Here is a 20,987-nt window from a genome sequence, read left to right on the forward strand (position 1 = left end):
TGTCGGGTAAAACCTACCGCGAGTTCCTAATGACATAGTGAATAAGGGTCTCACCAAAGAGTACGGTACGGCGCTTACAAGCGACAGGGGAGTTCCGATATATATATATATATATATATATATATATATATATATATATATATATATATATATAGTCACTTCGGGTGTATAATATATATTAAAGGAAATTTATACCAAGAAGAAGTCCGATATTGTTTTATATATATATTATATATAAACAAACATACATATATATATACACATACATGTATATATGGCATAGTCTTGTACCCAAGAGTAGTAGTATACCATTTAAAGAGTATTGAAAAACCAAGAGGAAATTTTTGTTCAAGTAAGTGGGATGCTTCAGTTTTCATAAAACATTCATAAACAACTTTAACTTTTAAACGCAGTTCAATTATGCAAATTACGACATTAATTGGTAATGTTCTCAGAATGTATAAAAATAATAATTGTGGGGTTTAGAAAAATTATTATTTTTTCAAACAAATATTTAGTGCTGAATATTGTGTAGTAGTAACTTTACTGGTATAATATTACAAAGTATACTGAGTTGATATTACATTGATTTGATCATTGTGTTCTGTAGAGAGGGATAAAGAATGTAAAAACAAATTATATTAATCCATAAATAATACTGGATACTTTCTAATGATTGCACTTTCTGATTTCAGATTGTAGCCTTTCAAATGCTTAAAATAATAGAATTTAATAAAATACTAAAACAAATAACTTGATATTTAAGAGATGTGTACTAAGATATGGCTGGAAGTCACTGTTCTGAAATGTTTCAAAAGCAACGAATACAATTTTAGGATCTAGTCAACCAAATTCCATGCAATCATGGATAGACCACTGTGATCTTATGATCATGAAATAATCCGGAAATTGTTCCGGTAGTTGGGATATTTGACAAGCAGGTACGTGATAAGTACGTATACGAGGAATACTCAGAATGACATTTAAAAATGAATGACATGAGACGCTCGAGTTATATAGCGAGAAAATGCGTAATTTATTGGTTCTGAACTGTTAGACGAATTATTTTCAGAAAGCCAACGTGATAATAATATTAATATTTACCTGTGTAAAAATGGTCTGTGGCACAATTTACTCAATAACATGCCATATTATGAAGAATTCTATACAGACTACTGGGAATTGGAAACCACAGTCTTAGAACCTTAAAATGTGTTCATTTGAGAGAAACACCTCAAAGGGAGATGGCTTATTTGCAGAGAGCCAATTTAACGTACATCTAGAGCGAGCAGGAGAGTTATTACTCTCTCTGAACAATTCGTGAATCCAGTATTGGATACCAGGCTTCTGTTCAGTTCCCGCAACTAGAGTAATTTGTATTAATACATTACAGTCATGTGTACAGCTTTACATTTCGACGGTTCAAGCTTCCGGGTCGTGAACAGTGGCGTATTTTAAGTTTTGGCACCCAGAGGCTAGCGGCTATCTGCCGCCTCCCGTTTGTTTCATAGCCAAAGTTGTATTAAACACACAGTAGGTATAAACAACATTAGGAGTTGAAACAAATTTAATCTTGTTATCTTTGTTATCATTTATAAATGATAGTAATGTATTTAATTTTCCAACATTGTAATATGATTCGTTTGAAAGAAATAAAAACAGTTTACAATAATAAACCAAGTAACATATTTAAGTAGTAACTATACAAGCTGTAAAGTAAATTGTACATGTTTATCCAGGAAAACTAAAACAGAACTAAGTATCATTTACTACAGTGATTAAATGAAATTTCTTCTTGATTTAGAGACTGAGAATGAATTGATAAAATCATCGGACCAATTTCTTGGTTATCTCAGACTCGATGATTAAATCAAATACATCTCTTTAACGTGCTTCAGTCATCGTCGATCTCGTGTATGTTTTTATCCGAAAATGATCTCTCTGCTGAACAGTTTGATGCAGGGATCGTAAAAAAAAGTTTCAACGTTATGTCAACGTAGGGGCATGCGTCTTGAACTCCGTAGATATGTAAGATACTTGAAAATACTTTTTGCTTATTCAATTCTTTTGAGAAACAAAATATATATTGTATACTTAAAACGTTTGGTGAAGGGAGATCTTTGTTATAAAAACTGCACAATCTTTTACAGTGGTCAGTTAGTGTCCCTTTGTCCGATTGTTTTCGCTAAAGATGAGAAATTTAAAAATCGAGCTCAGCTTATCATATACAGCTTTTCTCTTTTCCATTTCATTAGATGGGGTGCCTAATATTACATAAAAAGGTGTTTATTTCAAAGTTTTCTATGCATAGAAGTTTTATTTCACCTTATTCAGTATCACAGGTTGGAGCTGTCGTCGCTCTTTTTTGTATTTCATCTGCAGAGCAACATTTTCATAAATATCGAACTCTTTTCTTATGCTATTAATATACTATGATAATGATCCATACACTGGTGCTACTGTTGACAGGTCGGTGATGATGGTAGATTTTTACTACTAATATTAAATCTGTTGAGTATATACTCTTGTTCAGTTCCCGCAACTAGAGTAGTCTGTGTCAACATATTACAGTCCTGTGTATAGCCTTACGTTTCTGGGGTTTAACCCCCGTGTCACGGAACTGGAGAGTTATTACTCTTTGTGAACAATTCGTGAATCCAGTATTGCATATCAGACTTCTGTTCAGTTCCCGCAACTAGAGTAGTCTGTGTCAACATATTACAGTCCTGTGTATAGCCTTACGTTTCTGGGGTTTAACTCCCCGTGTCACGGAACTGGAGAGTTATTACTCTTTGTGAACAATTCGTGAATCCAGTATTGCATATCAGACTTCTGTTCAGTTCCCGCAACTAGAGTAGTCTGTGTCAACATATTACAGTCCTGTGTATAGCCTTACGTTTCTGGGGTTTAACCCCCGTGTCACGGAACTGGAGAGTTATTACTCTTTGTGAACAATTCGTGAATCCAGTATTGCATATCAGACTTCTGTTCAGTTCCCGCAACTAGAGTAGTCTGTGTCAACATATTACAGTCCTGTGTATAGCCTTACGTTTCTGGGGTTTAACCCCCGTGTCACGGAACTGGAGAGTTATTACTCTTTGTGAACAATTCGTGAATCCAGTATTGCATATCAGACTTCTGTTCAGTTCCCGCAACTAGAGTAGTCTGTGTCAACATATTACAGTCCTGTGTATAGCCTTACGTTTCTGGAGTTTAACCCCCGTGTCACGGAACTGGAGAGTTATTACTCTTTGTGAACAATTCGTGAATCCAGTATTGCATATCAGACTTCTGTTCAGTTCCCGCAACTAGAGTAGTCTGTGTCAACATATTACAGTCCTGTGTATAGCCTTACGTTTCTGGGGTTTAACTCCCCGTGTCACGGGGTAGGAGCAACGATTGACCAACCACAGTGCAAAGAGGAGATCTATGCCCTACTACTGATATATGTAAGATATGACAATTAGATATGTTTTTGTATACGTAAATCACGATAGTATTTTAAAAATTGAATATACAACAGAATTAGGAACATTTGCCTTCTTTACGTGTTACAGCAATAGTGGATAGTACTATTTGTATCAATCCGTAGTGTTGACCCATCCATTTTAAGACAGACAAGGTGAATATAGCCAAATGTCGATGCGTTGAAGAATGGGTTTAAATTGAAGGATAGGTAATCACATCTAGAAGTATAGTTCTATATCTATTTATTGCTTTATAAGATAATATTTCTCAGCTGCTACATAGACTTTTAATGAATTGTTTTGACATAATAAATCAACATTCCAAACAATTGCATAAAATGGATAAGCTATATATGTGCGTTATAACTAGCACATTGTGGTTTTGATAAAGTATATCGTCTAATTATATTGACAATTTTTTTCATATTTATTACTCTCACACTTCAGTGAAGCCAAGTTTGTTTGATAAAATCTGAAGCTTTTTCGGCAATCATGATGGTGGGGGCATTTGTGTTTCCACTGACGATGGTTGGCATTACTGAAGCGTCAACGACCCTCAACCTCTTTATCGCACGGACCTTGAGAGTAGGATCCACAACTGTCCCAGAATCCTGTACAGGCCCCATCTTGCATGTACCGCTCTGATGATAAGCCGTAGATACAAGATGTCTCATGGAGCATTCCCTGTATTCTGGAGATTGAAGTTGGTGAATTTTGCAGCTTGGAAGACTGAGTTCATGAAGCTTGACATCCATACTTTTTAATGCATCGGTTTCAATTAGATTATTTATAAAATCGTAAAACCTCAAAAACGTATTGATATCCCGTCTATCAGAGAGATAACCAGATAATAATTTTGGATATTGTTTGGGATCAGAATTCTTTAACAACATTTTCCCTCTACTGTATGGTCTTAACAGCGATGCTAGAAGAATGACCGTGTAGTCTTGCTCATTTATTTGAACAAACTCCTCAATAATATTTTCTTTCAAGCTCAGTGTATTTAGAAAGTTTAAAAGACTTTCAGAGTCGTTTTTCTCTACGTGTATCTGGTACATTTCTATGTCAGGATAGTCCACGCTTTTTACAGTGTTTATAAAACTTGCATAAGGTATACTCCCAACTCCTGCTAAAGTGCTTGAACGGTTCATAAGGAAGTCTAGCATACTCACAACAGGCGATTTTAGAAATGTTGAAGTTGAGTAGTTGAATGTCAGTACAAGACCTAACATCAAAGGATGATCTTGAAGATTCTTACCGACGGGCAAATCCTGTATAACAGGCAGACCTAGATCAGACAAATGCTGCCTTGGTCCTACTCCAGAGAGCATCAATAACTGAGGAGAGTGGATGGATCCTGCGGACAGTATCACTTCCTTTTTAGCTCTTACTTGGATAACTTCGCCTTCATTATTTATAAATTCTACTCCGTAAGCAGTGGAAGACTCCTTATCGATGAGTATTTTGGTCACAAGTGAGTATTTGGTCACTTTTAGATTATTTCTGTCTTTGGTGGAGGATAGAAAAGCCTTAGCTGTACTACATCGCTTGCCGTCTCTCAGAGTTGCTTGTAGTTTTGTAAATCCTGATTGAGATTTGCCGTTACAATCTGGGTTGAATGGATGCTCCATATCCTCCATTGCTTTCTTGAAAACCTCCATGAATCCATGTAGACTATTATCAGCGTCGATCCATGATTCTACCTGTAGGAAACCTCCCGTTCCATGATACTTGTCTACATCTTCGGTGACTAATACTTCCGGAGCTCGTAAATCTTCGGATTTTCTGAAGTAAGGCAGGACGTTTTCATAACTCCAGCCTTCGTTTCCAGCAGATGCCCACGAATCGTAATCCCTGGGATTTCCTCGAACATAGTTCATGTAGTTGATCGTGCTGGAACCACCTAAAACTTTTCCACTTGTCCAAGAACAACTGTTGTTTATGTAACCATAGAAAAGATTTTCTTCTTGTCCGGCTCGGTATTGCCAATCTATGCCGGTGTTTTGCAGAGCACCAAATAATCCAGGAACTTCAGAGGTTTTTGTAGGATTTCCACCAGCCTCTACCAGCAGCACCTTCCAACCTTCAACTTCCGCCAGTCTGTTGGCCACGACAGACCCGGCAGATCCCGCGCCTACTACGATAAAATCGAATTCCTCTCCGTCTTTCGCGCTGTAATGAGCAGGATATTCCCTCGGGTTGGCTAGGTCGTCTCCTGCCCGTTTGATTAATGATCGAATGTCATGTATCATGTGATCAACAAGGTCATTTGAATGTAGCGGGTAAGTAGTTGTTTCATGACGGGGAGCACATTCTGAGTGGTGGTCAGTTTTAGACCTTGTAGGTGGAAGATCCTTATGGTATGAATCCTCATCCTTGGAGTACTTGGTCAGGCTGGAAATTGAAGGCTCCCCCCTAAAATAAAAAATAAAAATATCAATACTCATATCATCACATTAATTATATGAAATCTTATTGTACTAAGGATAATGCCTTAACAAACGTTTCAAATAAGACTAATTTAATGAAAAATGACTTTATTGTAAGCAACATTAGAATAATATGGCCCTATCATCCACTTAACCCTTAATTACCATGGTGGGGTCTTCTTCACTTAAATACCTCACAATATTATGAGCTAGAAAACTGTGAGTTTGTGTATACTCTTATCTTTTTAGATTACATTGGAGGTTGCTTTGCTCACATCGATGTCTTTGAGTTTCTTAACTAGAAGCTGTTGCGGAATTTTTTTGCCTCCCCCCCACGTTACCTTTTTGTTTATACTTATTCATTGGTTTCCGGTTGGATTTTTAAGGAAAAACCGAAATAATTGTTTTCTTAGATCACAGAATGGAAGAAGGTAAATTAAGAGTGTACTAGAGAGACAATTATTTGAAGGTCTTTCAGATATATATATATATATATATATATATATATATATATATATATATATATATATATATTATGTATGATGTTTCTGATGCCCCTTTCTTTTTCTGACCTCCCTTTTCTAGAGTATAAACTTCATCTGCGGCAACCAGTAAAAGACACTCGTGCACCTGAAAATGTATTTCTTAGTCGGAGAAAAAGAAACGATGATAGACAAAATAACTAATGTTAAGTGGAGTAAATTGCCTTCACCAATTGGGTGTGTGCGAAGTAAAATTTGGTTAGAAAATTTCCAGATCTAAAAGGAAGATAAGCCATAAAAAGGATTATTTCCGGACATTTGCTATCATTCAGTGAAACAAAAAAAATCAGTAACACTACCTTTCGAGATCTACAATGACTTGGTACAGAAACAGAAACAACGCTATGGTATGATTTGTTTATTTTAACCTAGTCTTAATTATGTGTTAGGTTACGTATTAAAAAAAAGAAAAAAATTGACTGTCATTCTAATTGTCTTCAATGACGGACAGCTAAACTCCATGGTTGAATATGAACCAAGTTAGAACTCATTCTTTCCTATATAGAAATGAGTTTGATATAAATTGAAATCCTACAGATGAAATATAATTTGAGATATCTAACCACGTAAAGCATTCACATATTTCTTCATTAAGTTGGGTTTTGTAGCAGTGAATAATATAAGTCTGCACTGAGTCATGTCTAGTATTGATAGAACTCATGAGTGTTCGACAACGTGCTTTACTATGTCACATGTTAAAATATCAAGCGATTGTACTCAGTTAGTTTACAGATTTATTTATTCTGCGATTTCCTCGTAGACATCTAAAGACTAACGTAAAAATAACGCCAACTCCCATAGCATGACACGCAACATTATCAAACTTAGTGTTGCCTGTTTAGAAATGAAGCTTCATACAATAGCCTATATCAATCTTATACCTCCGTTTACTAATATCGTTCAGCAGATAAGTGATTATAGTTAGTGATCTGCAATATTTGATCAAATATTTTTGAAATAAATGATTTCTCAAAGGATAATATGTTGTTGCTTACATGTCATAACTTGTATGCTGAACATGTGTCAGTCAGCAAAAAATATTTGTGTTTTTTGTGATTTTTAACACTTTCGATAGAATAGGCCACAATAGCAATGCGTGGTGTATCACCCAGGGTAGCGTCATTGCATCTCCTCTGAAACTAAACCCCCGATGTCTGTGACGTCATTTTGGCGTCACACTTGGGGGGATAAATCAACATTGATGTCATAAATCCAGCGGTTTCGAGAACGCTATCACAAACTTTCCGGGCGTCTCGGTTTCTGTTCTCAAATCGGCCATCTCTAACCATTTCGTACAGGAGACTAATCAAACAGTTCGATCCTAAATTCAAGCCCTCTTCAGAACAATTTAAAAGAGATTTCAAAAACTGAAACATACACATTTTCATCAGATTCCTCCAAAGAGAATCGTGATCATTTGTGGATACTTTAGAACACGTAATAATAACAGTTATTTTATTGCATTATGACAATAAAACATTGCATTGCAAAAGTCAGTTTTATATAACATCCCTAACTATATACATTCATACTTAGAATATACATACAAACATACATTTCTTGTTCATTCACCCCTACATTTATGCAACATGAGACTTAATAATTTTTATTTAAATTTTGATTCTCCCAGCCACCAGCCATGAACTCTTCGACATAATAAAATGCATTTGATACCAGTAGGTGATTCAGAAGAGCTGTAAACTGGCTTGAACTATCCGACTGTATGAAACCTTCAGGGAGTTCATTGAGAAATCTGACTCCAGCCTGTGACGGCAAGCGTTCGAAATCCACTGCCCTATGCTGTTGAGCACGGTCAATAAATAAAACTAAACTTAAATAAAAATCTTAAGTTATCATAGGCAAAATTCCACACATTAAAGTGTGAACCAAGTTATTCGTATTTTGCATGTTTAGGATACCATAAAAGGAGAAATAAAATAATAATAAAATACTAATTTTCATCCCATCGCCCCATTGTAAACTCATCAACAAAGTAAAATGCCTTTGACAACAGAAAGTATCTTAATCGAGATTTGAATTGTTGGGTTCATTGATTCGTTTGAAACTCCAGTGAGTTTATTGATTATCTTGACACCAGTTTGAGACGGTAGTTGTTCGAACATACTCGTTCAATGCTGTTCAGTTCTGAAATTGTCCTTTGTCTCTGGTCTCGTACTGGTGGACGTCCGCACCCTGAACCAGTTCACATTTGAATCGGCAGTAGGGTGACATCGAGAATATAGAGGCGGGGTAAGGTCAACAATTGAAGCTCCCCGAAGGAAATTTTACACGGCTCTCAGGGTTTTAATTTCTAAATTATTCTAATAGATTTCTTTTTTGCTCTAAATACTCTATCAAATTTGCATTTAGATCACCTGCACAATAGTCTCAAACTGTAGGCCAGATGTAGATCTACTATGTACTAGGCTGTTTTTAATAACGAGCAGAACTTTGATAAATTGCGTAAGACATAAATGGTTGAGGCAACCTTTGAGTAAACTCTGTTGATGTGATCGCTCCAGGTCAGTCCCCGGTCCATATACATCCCCACAAACATGGTGGATTCGGCTTCATCTAGGATCATCTTCCACCACATTTGGTCGGTATTCGTCTTCTTGTTGACGGAGACTAAATTTGATTGCGTTAGTTTTGCCACAGTAGGTTTCAGGTTTATCTTTGAAAAGTGCTCGATGTATTCGTTTAGTTCAATAAAGGCTTTGATCTTAAGATCTTGTTTCGTTTTTGATCTGTTGCCGAGAGTCATATTGTCCGCATATTGAACCACCTCTTCATTTTTTACTGTTAAATTCAATCTTTTGAGGTTAATAATGTAGAGCCCCAAAATTGAACCCTGGGTGACACAATAGGGCATCTTTACTTTGCAGACAGGGCGTTCGCTATCTGTATACACGGATCTCTGCCACTGAAGTATGACGCAATCCATTTATGCGGCTGACCTCGGACACCACATAACTGATGCAACAGTATCACATGATACACAAAGTCAAATCCTTTGAAAGGCCTTGCTGAACACTTGTTCTCGCCTCTCCAAGCCACCATCGACAATCAATGAGGTTTATGACATCATCAATAGTCGATTTGTTTTTCCTGAATCCAAACTGTTCGGGGTTAAGAACTTCAAACCGTTCAAGAAAATCTTCAAGCCTTCTAATGAAAACCTTTTCGAAATTTTCTTCATATCCGGAAGAATGGAAACAGGACAATAATTACTTGCGATGCAAGGATTGTCCTTTTTTAAGATCGGGACTACTCTTGTTGTCTTCAAAGCTGAAGAGAAAACGCCTTAGGCGAAGGAAATAGTTATCAGTTTAGTAAGTGGTGTCATGATGTGTTTGAAGCAACGCTTTATCAGCTAGACTGACATTCCGTTGATGTCCCTGGAGTTCTTCGGCTTGACGAAGACGACGGGAAGACAACTGCTACCACCACCTCCCTCAAAGGAGACAAAAGCATGGAAGAGACCTGTCTCACTAGTCATTTTCCGACACGATTGTCACTTCTGAAAGATGAACTTGGTACAGCCACTGTCAAGAGAAAGTAATTGAATTCGCTAGCTAATTGAAAGGGACCGTCTGTAAATTTAAAGTAAATTTTTAATTTTGAATTTAATTTTTTTTAGTAGTTTGTGGTGTAACGATTTCATTACTTCCCACGCACTTTTGAAGAGTTTTCTGCTTTCTCTACTTATTTTCAATAACCCGTGTTTAACGACTTATTTTATTGGGATAATTTTGTTTAAATGATCTATATAAATTGAACTCATCGCTATTAGATTTTAAATAAACTGAATGAGAAGATTTGAGCCTTTCTCATAAGTAGAGAATATCCGGAGTAATCGAGGTCTTACTCTTTCTATGAGATCGCTCTTTCACTATTCTATACGGACAAGTAATATTTAAGTAATAGTTAAGGCAATAGTTGAATACAGTGGATGATTCCTTAACGTAAAAATAAATAACAAACCTGTTGAAATAATAAACATTATTGGACTGTATCGCTCACACACTGGTTGCGTAACTCCTTTGTTCAGCGTTTAGATTTAATTTTAAATTTTCATTTTTAACCAATTATAAACTGAATTTAAAAGGCGACTTTAATATAAATGTACTGGACCACACCAACCCCTAACCCAGTGGCTACGGGACATTCTAAATTCTTTTAGACTTAACTGGTCAGTGAACTCGCCTACTAGGGCAACTGCTTTAAAAAACACCTATCGATAACGTGATCATCAATACCTCGGATGTCTCTGTCTCGGTTTTAAATGCGGCCATCTCGGACCATTTCACGCAGAAGGTTCTCGTCAGGGATTGCCCACAGGGTGGAGATAGGGCACCGGATTCCCAATAGAAACCAGTTGTGCGACCAAAAATATTGATGAATTGAACATGCATTAACGCTCGAATCCTGGGATTTCCTGGATGATTACAAAATTGTCTGGATGACATGTTTAGTGCATTTAACAATAGATTCACTTTTTGTTTTCATTTATCATGTACAGTAAAACAGAAAACAACAAAAATACAAAAATACATGGATTACTCGTGGATTCTAACTTCGAGGCAAAAATTTAAATTTTACCATTCTATTTTTATAACATAAAAATGAGGAGTTCAGAGTGCCTAATTCTCTTTGGTGTCTTCTGGTTCGTTTTGCGTAGAAACCAGCTGCAATACAGGTCGTGCTCCTAAACCGCAGGCATCCATGGCCGTGGTCCCTGTTTTATAACACACCCGATGCAGAATACTAGTAAGAACGATCGACAACTGTAACGTAATCCATGGTAACATATGAACAATCTTGAACTGCTATAGATTTACAGAGATATTTATGTGAATGGTAAAAAGTAAACAATAACATTACCTTGCCAAAGTACCGAATTTTGCAAATCCGACTTTGTCTTTGACTTTTCTCGGATCCGAAAGCTCGTAGAGCTCGGTCACCCTTTTGAGATCTAACTTTGTCTTTGATAAGATATTATTTATATTATAAAAATGTATACAGAATCCCACTTCCCACTAATATTATAAATGCGAAAGTTTGAATGTTTGGATATTTGGATGTTTGGAGGTTTGTCCTCGAATCACGCTGAAACTGCTATACGGATTGTGCTGAAATTTGGAACAGGTATAGCTTTTGGTCTGAATTAACATTTAGAGTGATTTTTACCAACCATAACGCATTCATTTCACCAAATAAAGTCGAATTCAAATTGAAAAATTAGTTTGTTTACATGTTATGATAAGAGCGATATATAATAACGTTTCTTAATTCAAATTAAACTGGCACTAAACAGCTGTTGACAGCTATAATTCGACAAACTTTCTGAAACATCTGTTTACATTGCTAATGAAAATAAAAAAGATAATGGAGGGCGACTTATTATGCCAAAACACCGGGGGTGAATTTAAACGGCCAGAACAGACCCATATTGACCGCAGCAACTTTTTAGTTGTACGATACACTTTCGTCATTGGGATAAAAAGGCTAATTCTTATTGTTACTGAAGCCATCGAAGAACTTCAATAAATTATCATGGAATGTGGGAGGGAAATGCTAATCTTATAAAAACTGTTTCACTTTACGACTTCAGGATCCCAAACCTCTGTTCTTTAAACTTAAATCTTAATTGGATCAAGAGATTGGAATAGCTTTGAGTGACTATCGATTATCTCTAGACTGTTTATTATGTAATATAAAAAGAATACATAGATATATTGTCCAATTTTTCAACTGAAAATTGCGTGCGAAGCCGCGGGTAACTGCTAGTATAAACATAATTTATAAAAGTAACATTTATTTAAAATATGTTACAAATTAAATTCCAAATTAATGAATAGTTTCACAAGATTTCATTAAACACGATTAGATAAAACTTAAAAATTACTCTTACATTATTTGAGAATTTTAACAAGTTTGGAAGCACAAAAATTCTATCTCTTTTTGACATTGGATTTTAGAATGAAAAATTGTTATGTAGGTATATTCAAAACGCCAATTTATGCAACTTCTTAACTTTATTGTACTAAAGTATATGTTGGCGTTGTAACAATTACTATGTTTGATATGGGAACATTTTGAGTTAAGTTATTTGTCAGACTGATACAAAATTAAAATTTTCTTTCTGGCTTAGACAGAAGAAAGGTTGGCTAAGGAACTCATCCAAACTATGCGCAAGTACTGCCGCTGTGCCAAGTTTAGCCTGGATCTGTATCTTCTAAAATACGGGAATTGTCGAGTTCACCCTTATTTCTGCATATTGCAAACTACTAAAAAATTTTTACAGGTAGAAAATCCAAAAAGCCTCTCCTTATTCCGTTATGAGAGTTTAGGTACCTATTTACTTCTTAAACTTAATTTAAAACTCAGATAAACGACCAGTATTAGTTTAGAAAGCTTATTTGTGCTGTAATACCAATAAGTTTTGATCCAGGAAATAATACTTCATAAAATATGAAGCCTACATTGTTAAATTTAAGTTGATTTATTTTTTTCAATGGCAAGTCAAACGTAATCGAAAGAGAACTTAATAGGCCTACATTTAAATATAAACTTAGTATTTAATATAGTAAACATTTATATTATTATTGAACTTACCCGAACGAAGTGGAGAGTTTCCCATTGCAACAAACAATTACAAGAAGAACATTTGTAAACTTCATCCTCCACCGATGTCTTGAATCACTTGACTCAACCCCGTCAGGAATCGTCTTTATTGGTGATAAAGATACTATAATAGTTGAACTTGAATGTCGAGGACTCCTAATGATGTTGATCAGTAGACAGAACTGGTTCTTCTGAGCTGAGCCTTGAACCTGTTTACTTTCGTTGTTCAGAGAAATAGACCACAACAAACAACAATCTGTCAATCGAACTAGTGGACGTAGCTGTCGGGACCGAGCGCCACGTCGAATGAAAGAATAATAGTAAACAAAGAACAGTGGATTATATTGTATCTCCACGGGTCTTTTGTCTCCGTTTGGTCTATCTGTCTATCAATCCGATTTTCCAGTAATGGTGAACGATATAAAGGTTAAATGGAATATGCAATACATTTTTAAAATGCTTCTATTAAAATTAATTATTATAAAAAAATATTGTTTGATGAGTTGTTTTAATATTTTACAATATTCATAATTAAATTAAATGGTTTTAAACAATCAAATGTACGTTACAAACATTTTGATCAAAGTTATGAATCCATTCACAGTAAAGTATTTTAAAATCTTAAATTTTAGAAGTCTTTTCGTTTGAATTTCGTTTTTGACGATGAAGGGTTCGTAAAGGCAAAATAAATGAAATTTGCCATTTGCAGAAAAGTGAAAAAAACCATTAGCGTTATGTTTCGAGATCTAATGTTTTCTTCAGGTGGACACGTAACGTAATATACAAATTACAAATGATACAAGTGTTGCGTGACGACTAAATAATTACTATATCTAAATTATTCATTAAAACTAACACAAATTGTTACATACTGGACTAAAGAAAACACGTCACAACAATGAGGCGGCTCTAAATAACCACTTAAACTGGTCAGAGGGTTTTAATGGTAAATGGCGGTTGTCATAGCGAAAGCGAAAACAAAATAGTGGCAAATCAGGAATTAGGGATGCCCTCTTTTATTGAATCATTATAAATTTAATATTATGATCATATCGTGACTCCGCCTAGGTTTATTTTAACTCTCTCTTATGTTTGGATGTTTTGGCCTACACATATGGGCAATTCTAATTTATTATACTGTAATGCATTGTTATAGAGAATAAAATTAATAAAAATACGTGTTAAATGTCTCTAAAGTGGAATTGTTATTTTAGCATAGGTGGGAATTATTAATCTATCAGTACACTATATTACTACTTTATATTTTGAAAATCTTTCGGAAGAGAACCTTGATCTTTCTGCACTGTGGGTGATGATTCCTGCTGCCCGATTCGCACGGTTAAGTCCCCAGAGATGAAAAGCTATTACGTCACTGTAAGAGATCGACACACACTACTCTAGTTGCAGGAACAGAATACGAGCCTGATGTCTATTTATGCATTCCCGAATTGTTTACAGAGAGTAATACTCTCCTGCTGGCTTTAGATGTACGTTAAATTGGCTTTCTGCAAACAACATACCTCCCTTTGAAGTGTTTCTCTCAAATGAACACATTCTAAGTCAGCGGTTTTCAATCACAGGTAGCCTGTAGAGAGTTTACTTCAAATGGAATATGTTTAAATTGGTCTAGCCTATATTGCTTACAAACACTTGTTATGGTTATGTGTAAGATCACTATTTGGCAACGCAGCTTGTACCCGCGGCTTCGTACATTTTCCCCCGTGATATAACATGGGCGGGTTTCATTGGAAAATAATTTTTATATGACACCGCGAGCATCCCTCGTAGCAGTGCTGAACATTGGAGGTCAGTGGAAAGTGAACAAGTTTCTTAGTGAACACATATAATTATGTAAAATTGCATAGAGTGTGTTTTAACACACCCTAAATGTTATGTTGTTGTTTTTGAAAGATGAAACGTCAGTGGATCGAATCCCTTTTCAGGGGCTTTAGAGACGACTTTAATTTTATATTAGTGCACATCTCTGACGTGGCGTACATCTGTGAAACACGCTATGTTCACCATATAGGCAGTTTATGAAATTTCACTACATAATCTTTTAAAACACACTGCAAAGTGATTCCAGAGTGATTTTTATAAATTGTGTACATGACTAATATATTTAAATCATATTGCTAAATAGCCGAAATACAAATCTTTTAAGATAGCATATAGGTACTAAACAAAGTGGAGATGAAAAAACCTCTTCATTTTTAGCTTACAACCACATACAGAACCTGAAAATGCATAGCCCAACGTTTTTGTTACACCATGCATACAGAGATTTTAGTTCTTAAAACTAAAAATTAAGAAATTATCCGATTTAATTTCATGCCAAAGTTACAAGTAGAATTCTATCCATGTCATGAGATTGTGTAATTAAGGATTCCACAGGACCTTCTTAAAATTGTTTAGTTAGTCTGTCGTCTGTGTCGTAAACCTTGACAGAAAGGTCCCAGACATTTGAAACTTGGTACACAAGTTAATATTGATTCAAAGAAATACAATTTTGATTCTGGGGTCAAAAGGTCAGTCTGGTAAGAAAGAACTATATTACTTTTGGGTTTAGAAGGTAAAAAAACAGTGAGTCCGTCTGTTGTGACAACTCATTCGTTACGTTCTGTGGGGTCCTTCGGTACTCCGTTGTCGGCTCAGACAGAGTTCAAGTACAAGTTCAAGTTCAAGTTCAAAAACATTTTATTCAAAAACTTTTTCATATAATACGAATAAACAATATTCTCCCAATGCGCAACATGCGCTTGCGGGAGTGCAGTTGGTTTTTTAGTTTTTTTTACATTTTAAAAGCTAACATCAAGCTCAATACTACAATACCATATACTATGATTGTTTACCACTATGAGGCACAAGCGGTACAGGCTAAGCAGTTTATATCCTTTATATAATTACTTGTTTCATACAACTATAACAAATATATAAAATATATAAATATAAAATATACAAAATATAACAAATATACAAAATATAACAAATATACAAAGCATAACAAATATAAAAAGCATAACAAATATAAAATATACAAAATATAACAAACACAAGCATAACAAGAAAAAATAAATAGACAAGTACATATCACAAAAACAATTTTTATCAAGATAACAATTAACAATACTTTAGGTTTATTCAACTGGCATACTTTTCAAATATTCAAGTGCTTTCATCTTTACCTTAGGTTTCTTTTCAAACAGAATTCTATCGCCATAGTGCAGCAGGAAGTTATTATATTATAGAGTGTCTTAAAAGTCCCCCCCACCCTCCTCCCCTAATAAATTTCATATGAATAGCGATGGAGTGGTTTACTATGGTGGATGTTTACATGATCAATGGAGGAGTTTTTTGACGTATGAAAATGTTTGACTCCCTCCTCCCAAAATGGGATATATTGGGGGTTAGTCCAAATTTTTAAATAAGAACTCCAAGCAAGTGATACTTCATTATAAAGCTATAGTAAAAACAATAAGAATGGCGCAAACTGGAAGTCTCTAATGTTAATCAAATTTGGTGGCCAAATAAAGTTAATAAAGTTTGAATTTTTTATAAAACCCCCACAGTTTAAGTTGCATTTAAAGTTATTTTAAGGCAGGTCAAACATTCCCTCACTAGTTATTTTAAGAACTTAGGACAGACAATCACAAAACACGTTATAACAAGAATTAAGAAACATCAACAACCAAGATTAACATAGCATTTATTAGGTTTTGATTTGTCTGACCGAAGCCCATTAGGAAATCCTGGGCATACCAATAGCTGGTTTGCCATGTCAACTCTTGTTGGTTACCAGTTAGTATGCAAGACACATTCAGTACAGTTACTGTGTCAATGTTGGAGTGCGCTAAACCGACATCCATGGAAACGACATAGGTACTTGTTTGTGACATACAACATATGCGGCAACACACACGGCATCCTTTTATAACGTAAATAAATGCGGTATCAGCTATAAACTCTGAGTACAAATCCGTGTCAGGTTCTAATTGAGCACTCTAATTTGAAATACAACCTTATTGCGTACCGTGTCCAGTTGTTACATTTAGCTGGATCTTTCCAATCGCTAACATACCATCAGCTGACACTTTACTAAGGACTACCATGGTCAACTGTTAATATATTACATTACTTTTTATATCGAATTTCCAATTTATTCTATGTAGTAAACATTAACAACCATGTAACAAAAAACGTAGCAAGAAACATAAAAATGCATGTTGTACTTGTAACCATGGATATGTAACCTGTGATTGTAAGACCAACACCAGCACAACAGAGATATATAGGCAGGGCACAATCAGCACAATCAACTCCCCTTTGCACGACTCTCTATTATTCAATTTTTAATTAGCATGACAGCGTTTTTGAATTTGGACACTCGATTTTGAATTAGGTTACTCGATCCATTTCGTTTTTAACACCATCTTCCTAAACTTTTACTTTATATTTGAAAATATCTATCATGTACTCTATCATGAAAATGACAATTACTTACGCCACAGATGCAGCAGTTCGCAATGCACGCACATGAAATTGCAAAAAGTAACAACAATTGATTCTAATGAGCTTGTTTTCAGGTATATTTCAATCAAATATTGAATGCATTAAAACGGTTTTATGTATGATGTCATTTCAAGATATTGGTAGTTTTAACAGAGAATGTGTTCAGCATATCGAATCAATTTTCTTTGTTAGATTTTGGAATTGAATCTATTGGTATATTTCAGACCCAAAGAAGTAAATGGCTGTAATATACACCATATGGCATTCCAAATTTCTTTATTAAAAGCTCGTCAATTAAGCAGCAAATTCATCCATCATGGTGATGGATAGATATACAGAAACACAACAGAATTTTAATCATACTTAAGTTTTACCAAATATTGTAACATTACTTTATGAGAATCTGTTCTCTTCTTCAGGTTTCAAAAACTCTAAGCCATTGAACAAAAACGGCGATGTACATGTCACAGTTGTGCTTGACAACATAACGGCATACAAATTTAAACATAGATGATAGGCAGGAACAGCACAAAAACATCACTATTCAACACAGACGCACAACAGCATTACATGATACACGCACACCAGCAGATAACTACCTAGGTGGAGACTAAGCCGGAAATTCCTTCTCGGTCAATTGTGGAGGAATTGAAGGCATATAGCCTTTTGCAGGCTCGGTAAGTAACCTTTTTGAATGCATAATATATTGAAGGTTTTGATTAAGTAGTAAGTACTTTTGTATGCAACGCCATTGTTTATACGCTTCACTGAGAGAGTTAGTTGATGGCAGGGGAAGCAGAAATCCTAGGTAAAACATGTTCTGTCTAATTACCTGTACGTTGCTACCAGGGAAGGCAATGAATGCAAGGCATTCCATGTTTGGGGGGGGGGGGGTGGAGAATTGTATGACCGCAGAAGTTCCGCGGTCAGTCAGTGACATCACGAAAAATAATTATTAGTTGTTGAAAGGATACACGTGGTGGAAGGGTAAAACGTCTTGAGACAGGATTTTTTATTATGTCGAAAACCTGGGAAAAGAGTAAGTATAAACTGATTCTGCAAGGGATATTGCTATCTTAAATAGAAAATTATATTCATTTAACTTTATTCAGTCCGTTATGGTTTGCAAAATAATCTGATGTAATTTAAACTTTTGAAATCAAATAAATATATTTTGGGATTTAAAACAGTTTCATTGGAGAGAAGACTTTATGTTTAAAGAAACGAATAAATCTATAGCAGTTGTGGAAAAAAATGTTTTTGAAGAGTGATATTTGTATTACTAACTGCATAATTTTATTAAAATAATAATGTGAATAGTTGAAGCATATTATTTTGAAAAGAAACCATTGATTTAAATTATACAAAAACCATACATGTTTATAAAAAATATATGATTAAACAGTTTCAAATATACATTGCAGAAGTGTTATTTTTTAATTTAAATTTCTAAGTATTGGAAAACAAGAAATCCTTCAATTTAAGTTGGTTATCATAAAGTAGACTCTTTTTTATGTTTGATCTATATTATCAAACTTTAATTTTTTATTAATTCCTCGCACTAAAGGTTATTGAAGAATGTTGAGAAGTGTAATCATTTCAAGAATTTTTGATGACCAAAATACTATTTAAAGAGTATTTTATTTTGCATTCAGTTAATGAACTTAACTTGGAAAATGGTGTGCGTATAAATGTTGCCTGAATGTATAGCACATTACTTAAGTATTAAAGTAATATAGAAGTATATTATTGAAAATTGTATAGTACCTAAATAGTTACAAAGGTTTCGCACTCATCCAAAGCCTGTCTACTGAAAAGGGGATTTAAAATACATACTACATTCTGCTTAACTCTGATAGTTATAAATATAAATGTTTTAGTCAAAATACGTAAAAAGGAACTGTATTTGTGTTTCTCTATTTTTATGATAGAGACATGAAAGTGCAATATAAACTGGATAGAATATTCACAAGCCAGTTATATGTAACATGTTTGCAAAAGATTAAGTTGCAATTTCAGAACCTACTGGATGTTTGATAAGAGTAACATTTCGTATCAAAATATCAAAAGTAAATATTTTAAAACAAAATGTATGAATTTGAATATAGAAATTCAAACATTGAAGCCAACTGGGTACGTTGTACGTATGTGAAGTCATAAATGAAAAGTGATGGATGGTGAAATACAAATTTTCAGGATTAAGTAATGGAGTTTGGTCGAAAGATGGACATATGAACTACGTAATTTTTACTGATCACTTTTCAAGAGAGTAAAAATTTTAGACTAGCGTGGCTTCATTCTTGATAAGACGTCAAAAATGGCAATGGCTAATTATTATAGACAGTTCTTCTGTAATAGAAAGCAAATAAGTTGGAAACCTTCTTTAGATCGTGTCTAAAAGGATTATAATTGCTTAATTGCCTTGTAATAAAGTATTTAAAGGTCTTCTATTTTGTTTCTTCATATCAATATTATAGTGTTAGAGAGTGTGGGAGAATGTTTCAGGCAAACGTGCCAACCCCCGATACAAATGGATAATAGATGAATGACTTTGTTGGAAGGGGAGCTGGGTCGGTTTCCTTTGATCCGGCCGTTCCGCCTCTCCTTGTCTGGGGGATAGGCACTGTGACCCTTCTTCACTCGTCTAGTAGGATCTGTACGCGCCAGTGACCCAGCTGTAGCGACGCAGCGAGTTGAGTTGAGCTCCAGAACTGAACTTGTGAAGTGACAGAACTATAATTAATAACTATTGATTGTATCAGTGTTAAATATAGTCTCGAGTGTAATTAGATAGTTCATTTAGCTAGTAGTGGATTGTGATACAATAAAATAGTGACAGTTAGTGAATTTTAATTAATAACTATTGACTGTATCAGTGTTAAATATAGTCTCGAGTGTAATTAGATAGTTCATTTAGCTAGTAGTGGATTGTGATACAATAAAATAGTGACAGTTAGTGAATTTTAATTAATAACTATTGACTGTATCAGTGTTAAATATAGTCTCGAGTGTAATTAGATAGTTCATTTAGCTAGTAGTGGATTGTGATACAATAAAATAGTGACAGTTAGTGAATTTTAATTAATAACTATTGACTGTATCAGTGTTAAATATAGTCTCGAGTGTAATTAGATAGTTCATTTAGCTAGTAGTGGATTGTGGTACAATAAAATAGTGACAGTTAGTGAATTTTAATTAATAACTATTGACTGTATCAGTGTTAAATATAGTCTCGAGTGTAATTAGATAGTTCATTTAGCTAGTAGTGGATTGTGATACAATAAAATAGTGACAGTTAGTGAATTTTAATTAATAACTATTGACTGTATCAGTGTTAAATATAGTCTCGAGTGTAATTAGATAGTTCATTTAGCTAGTAGTGGATTGTGATACAATAAAATAGTGACAGTTAG

The 20,987-nt window shown here is 34.6% G+C and overlaps 1 protein-coding gene across 1 annotated transcript; it reads right to left on the minus strand.

The window, feature by feature from the left end:
- Nucleotides 1–3,693: 3,693 nt before the first annotated feature.
- On the minus strand, nucleotides 3,694–13,251 carry LOC124370568 (glucose dehydrogenase [FAD, quinone]-like). Its single transcript, XM_046828866.1, has 2 exons — nucleotides 13,057–13,251; nucleotides 3,694–5,882 (listed from the first exon to the last, which is right to left on the minus strand). The coding sequence occupies exons 1-2, from the start codon at nucleotides 13,119–13,121 to the stop codon at nucleotides 3,911–3,913; spliced, it is 2,037 nt and encodes a 678-aa protein (XP_046684822.1). The 5' UTR covers nucleotides 13,122–13,251; the 3' UTR covers nucleotides 3,694–3,910.
- Between the last annotated feature and the right edge of the window lie 7,736 nt (nucleotides 13,252–20,987).

Source organism: Homalodisca vitripennis, chromosome 1, assembly GCF_021130785.1.
Source record: "Homalodisca vitripennis isolate AUS2020 chromosome 1, UT_GWSS_2.1, whole genome shotgun sequence".
Lineage (NCBI taxonomy): Eukaryota > Metazoa > Arthropoda > Insecta > Hemiptera > Cicadellidae > Homalodisca > Homalodisca vitripennis.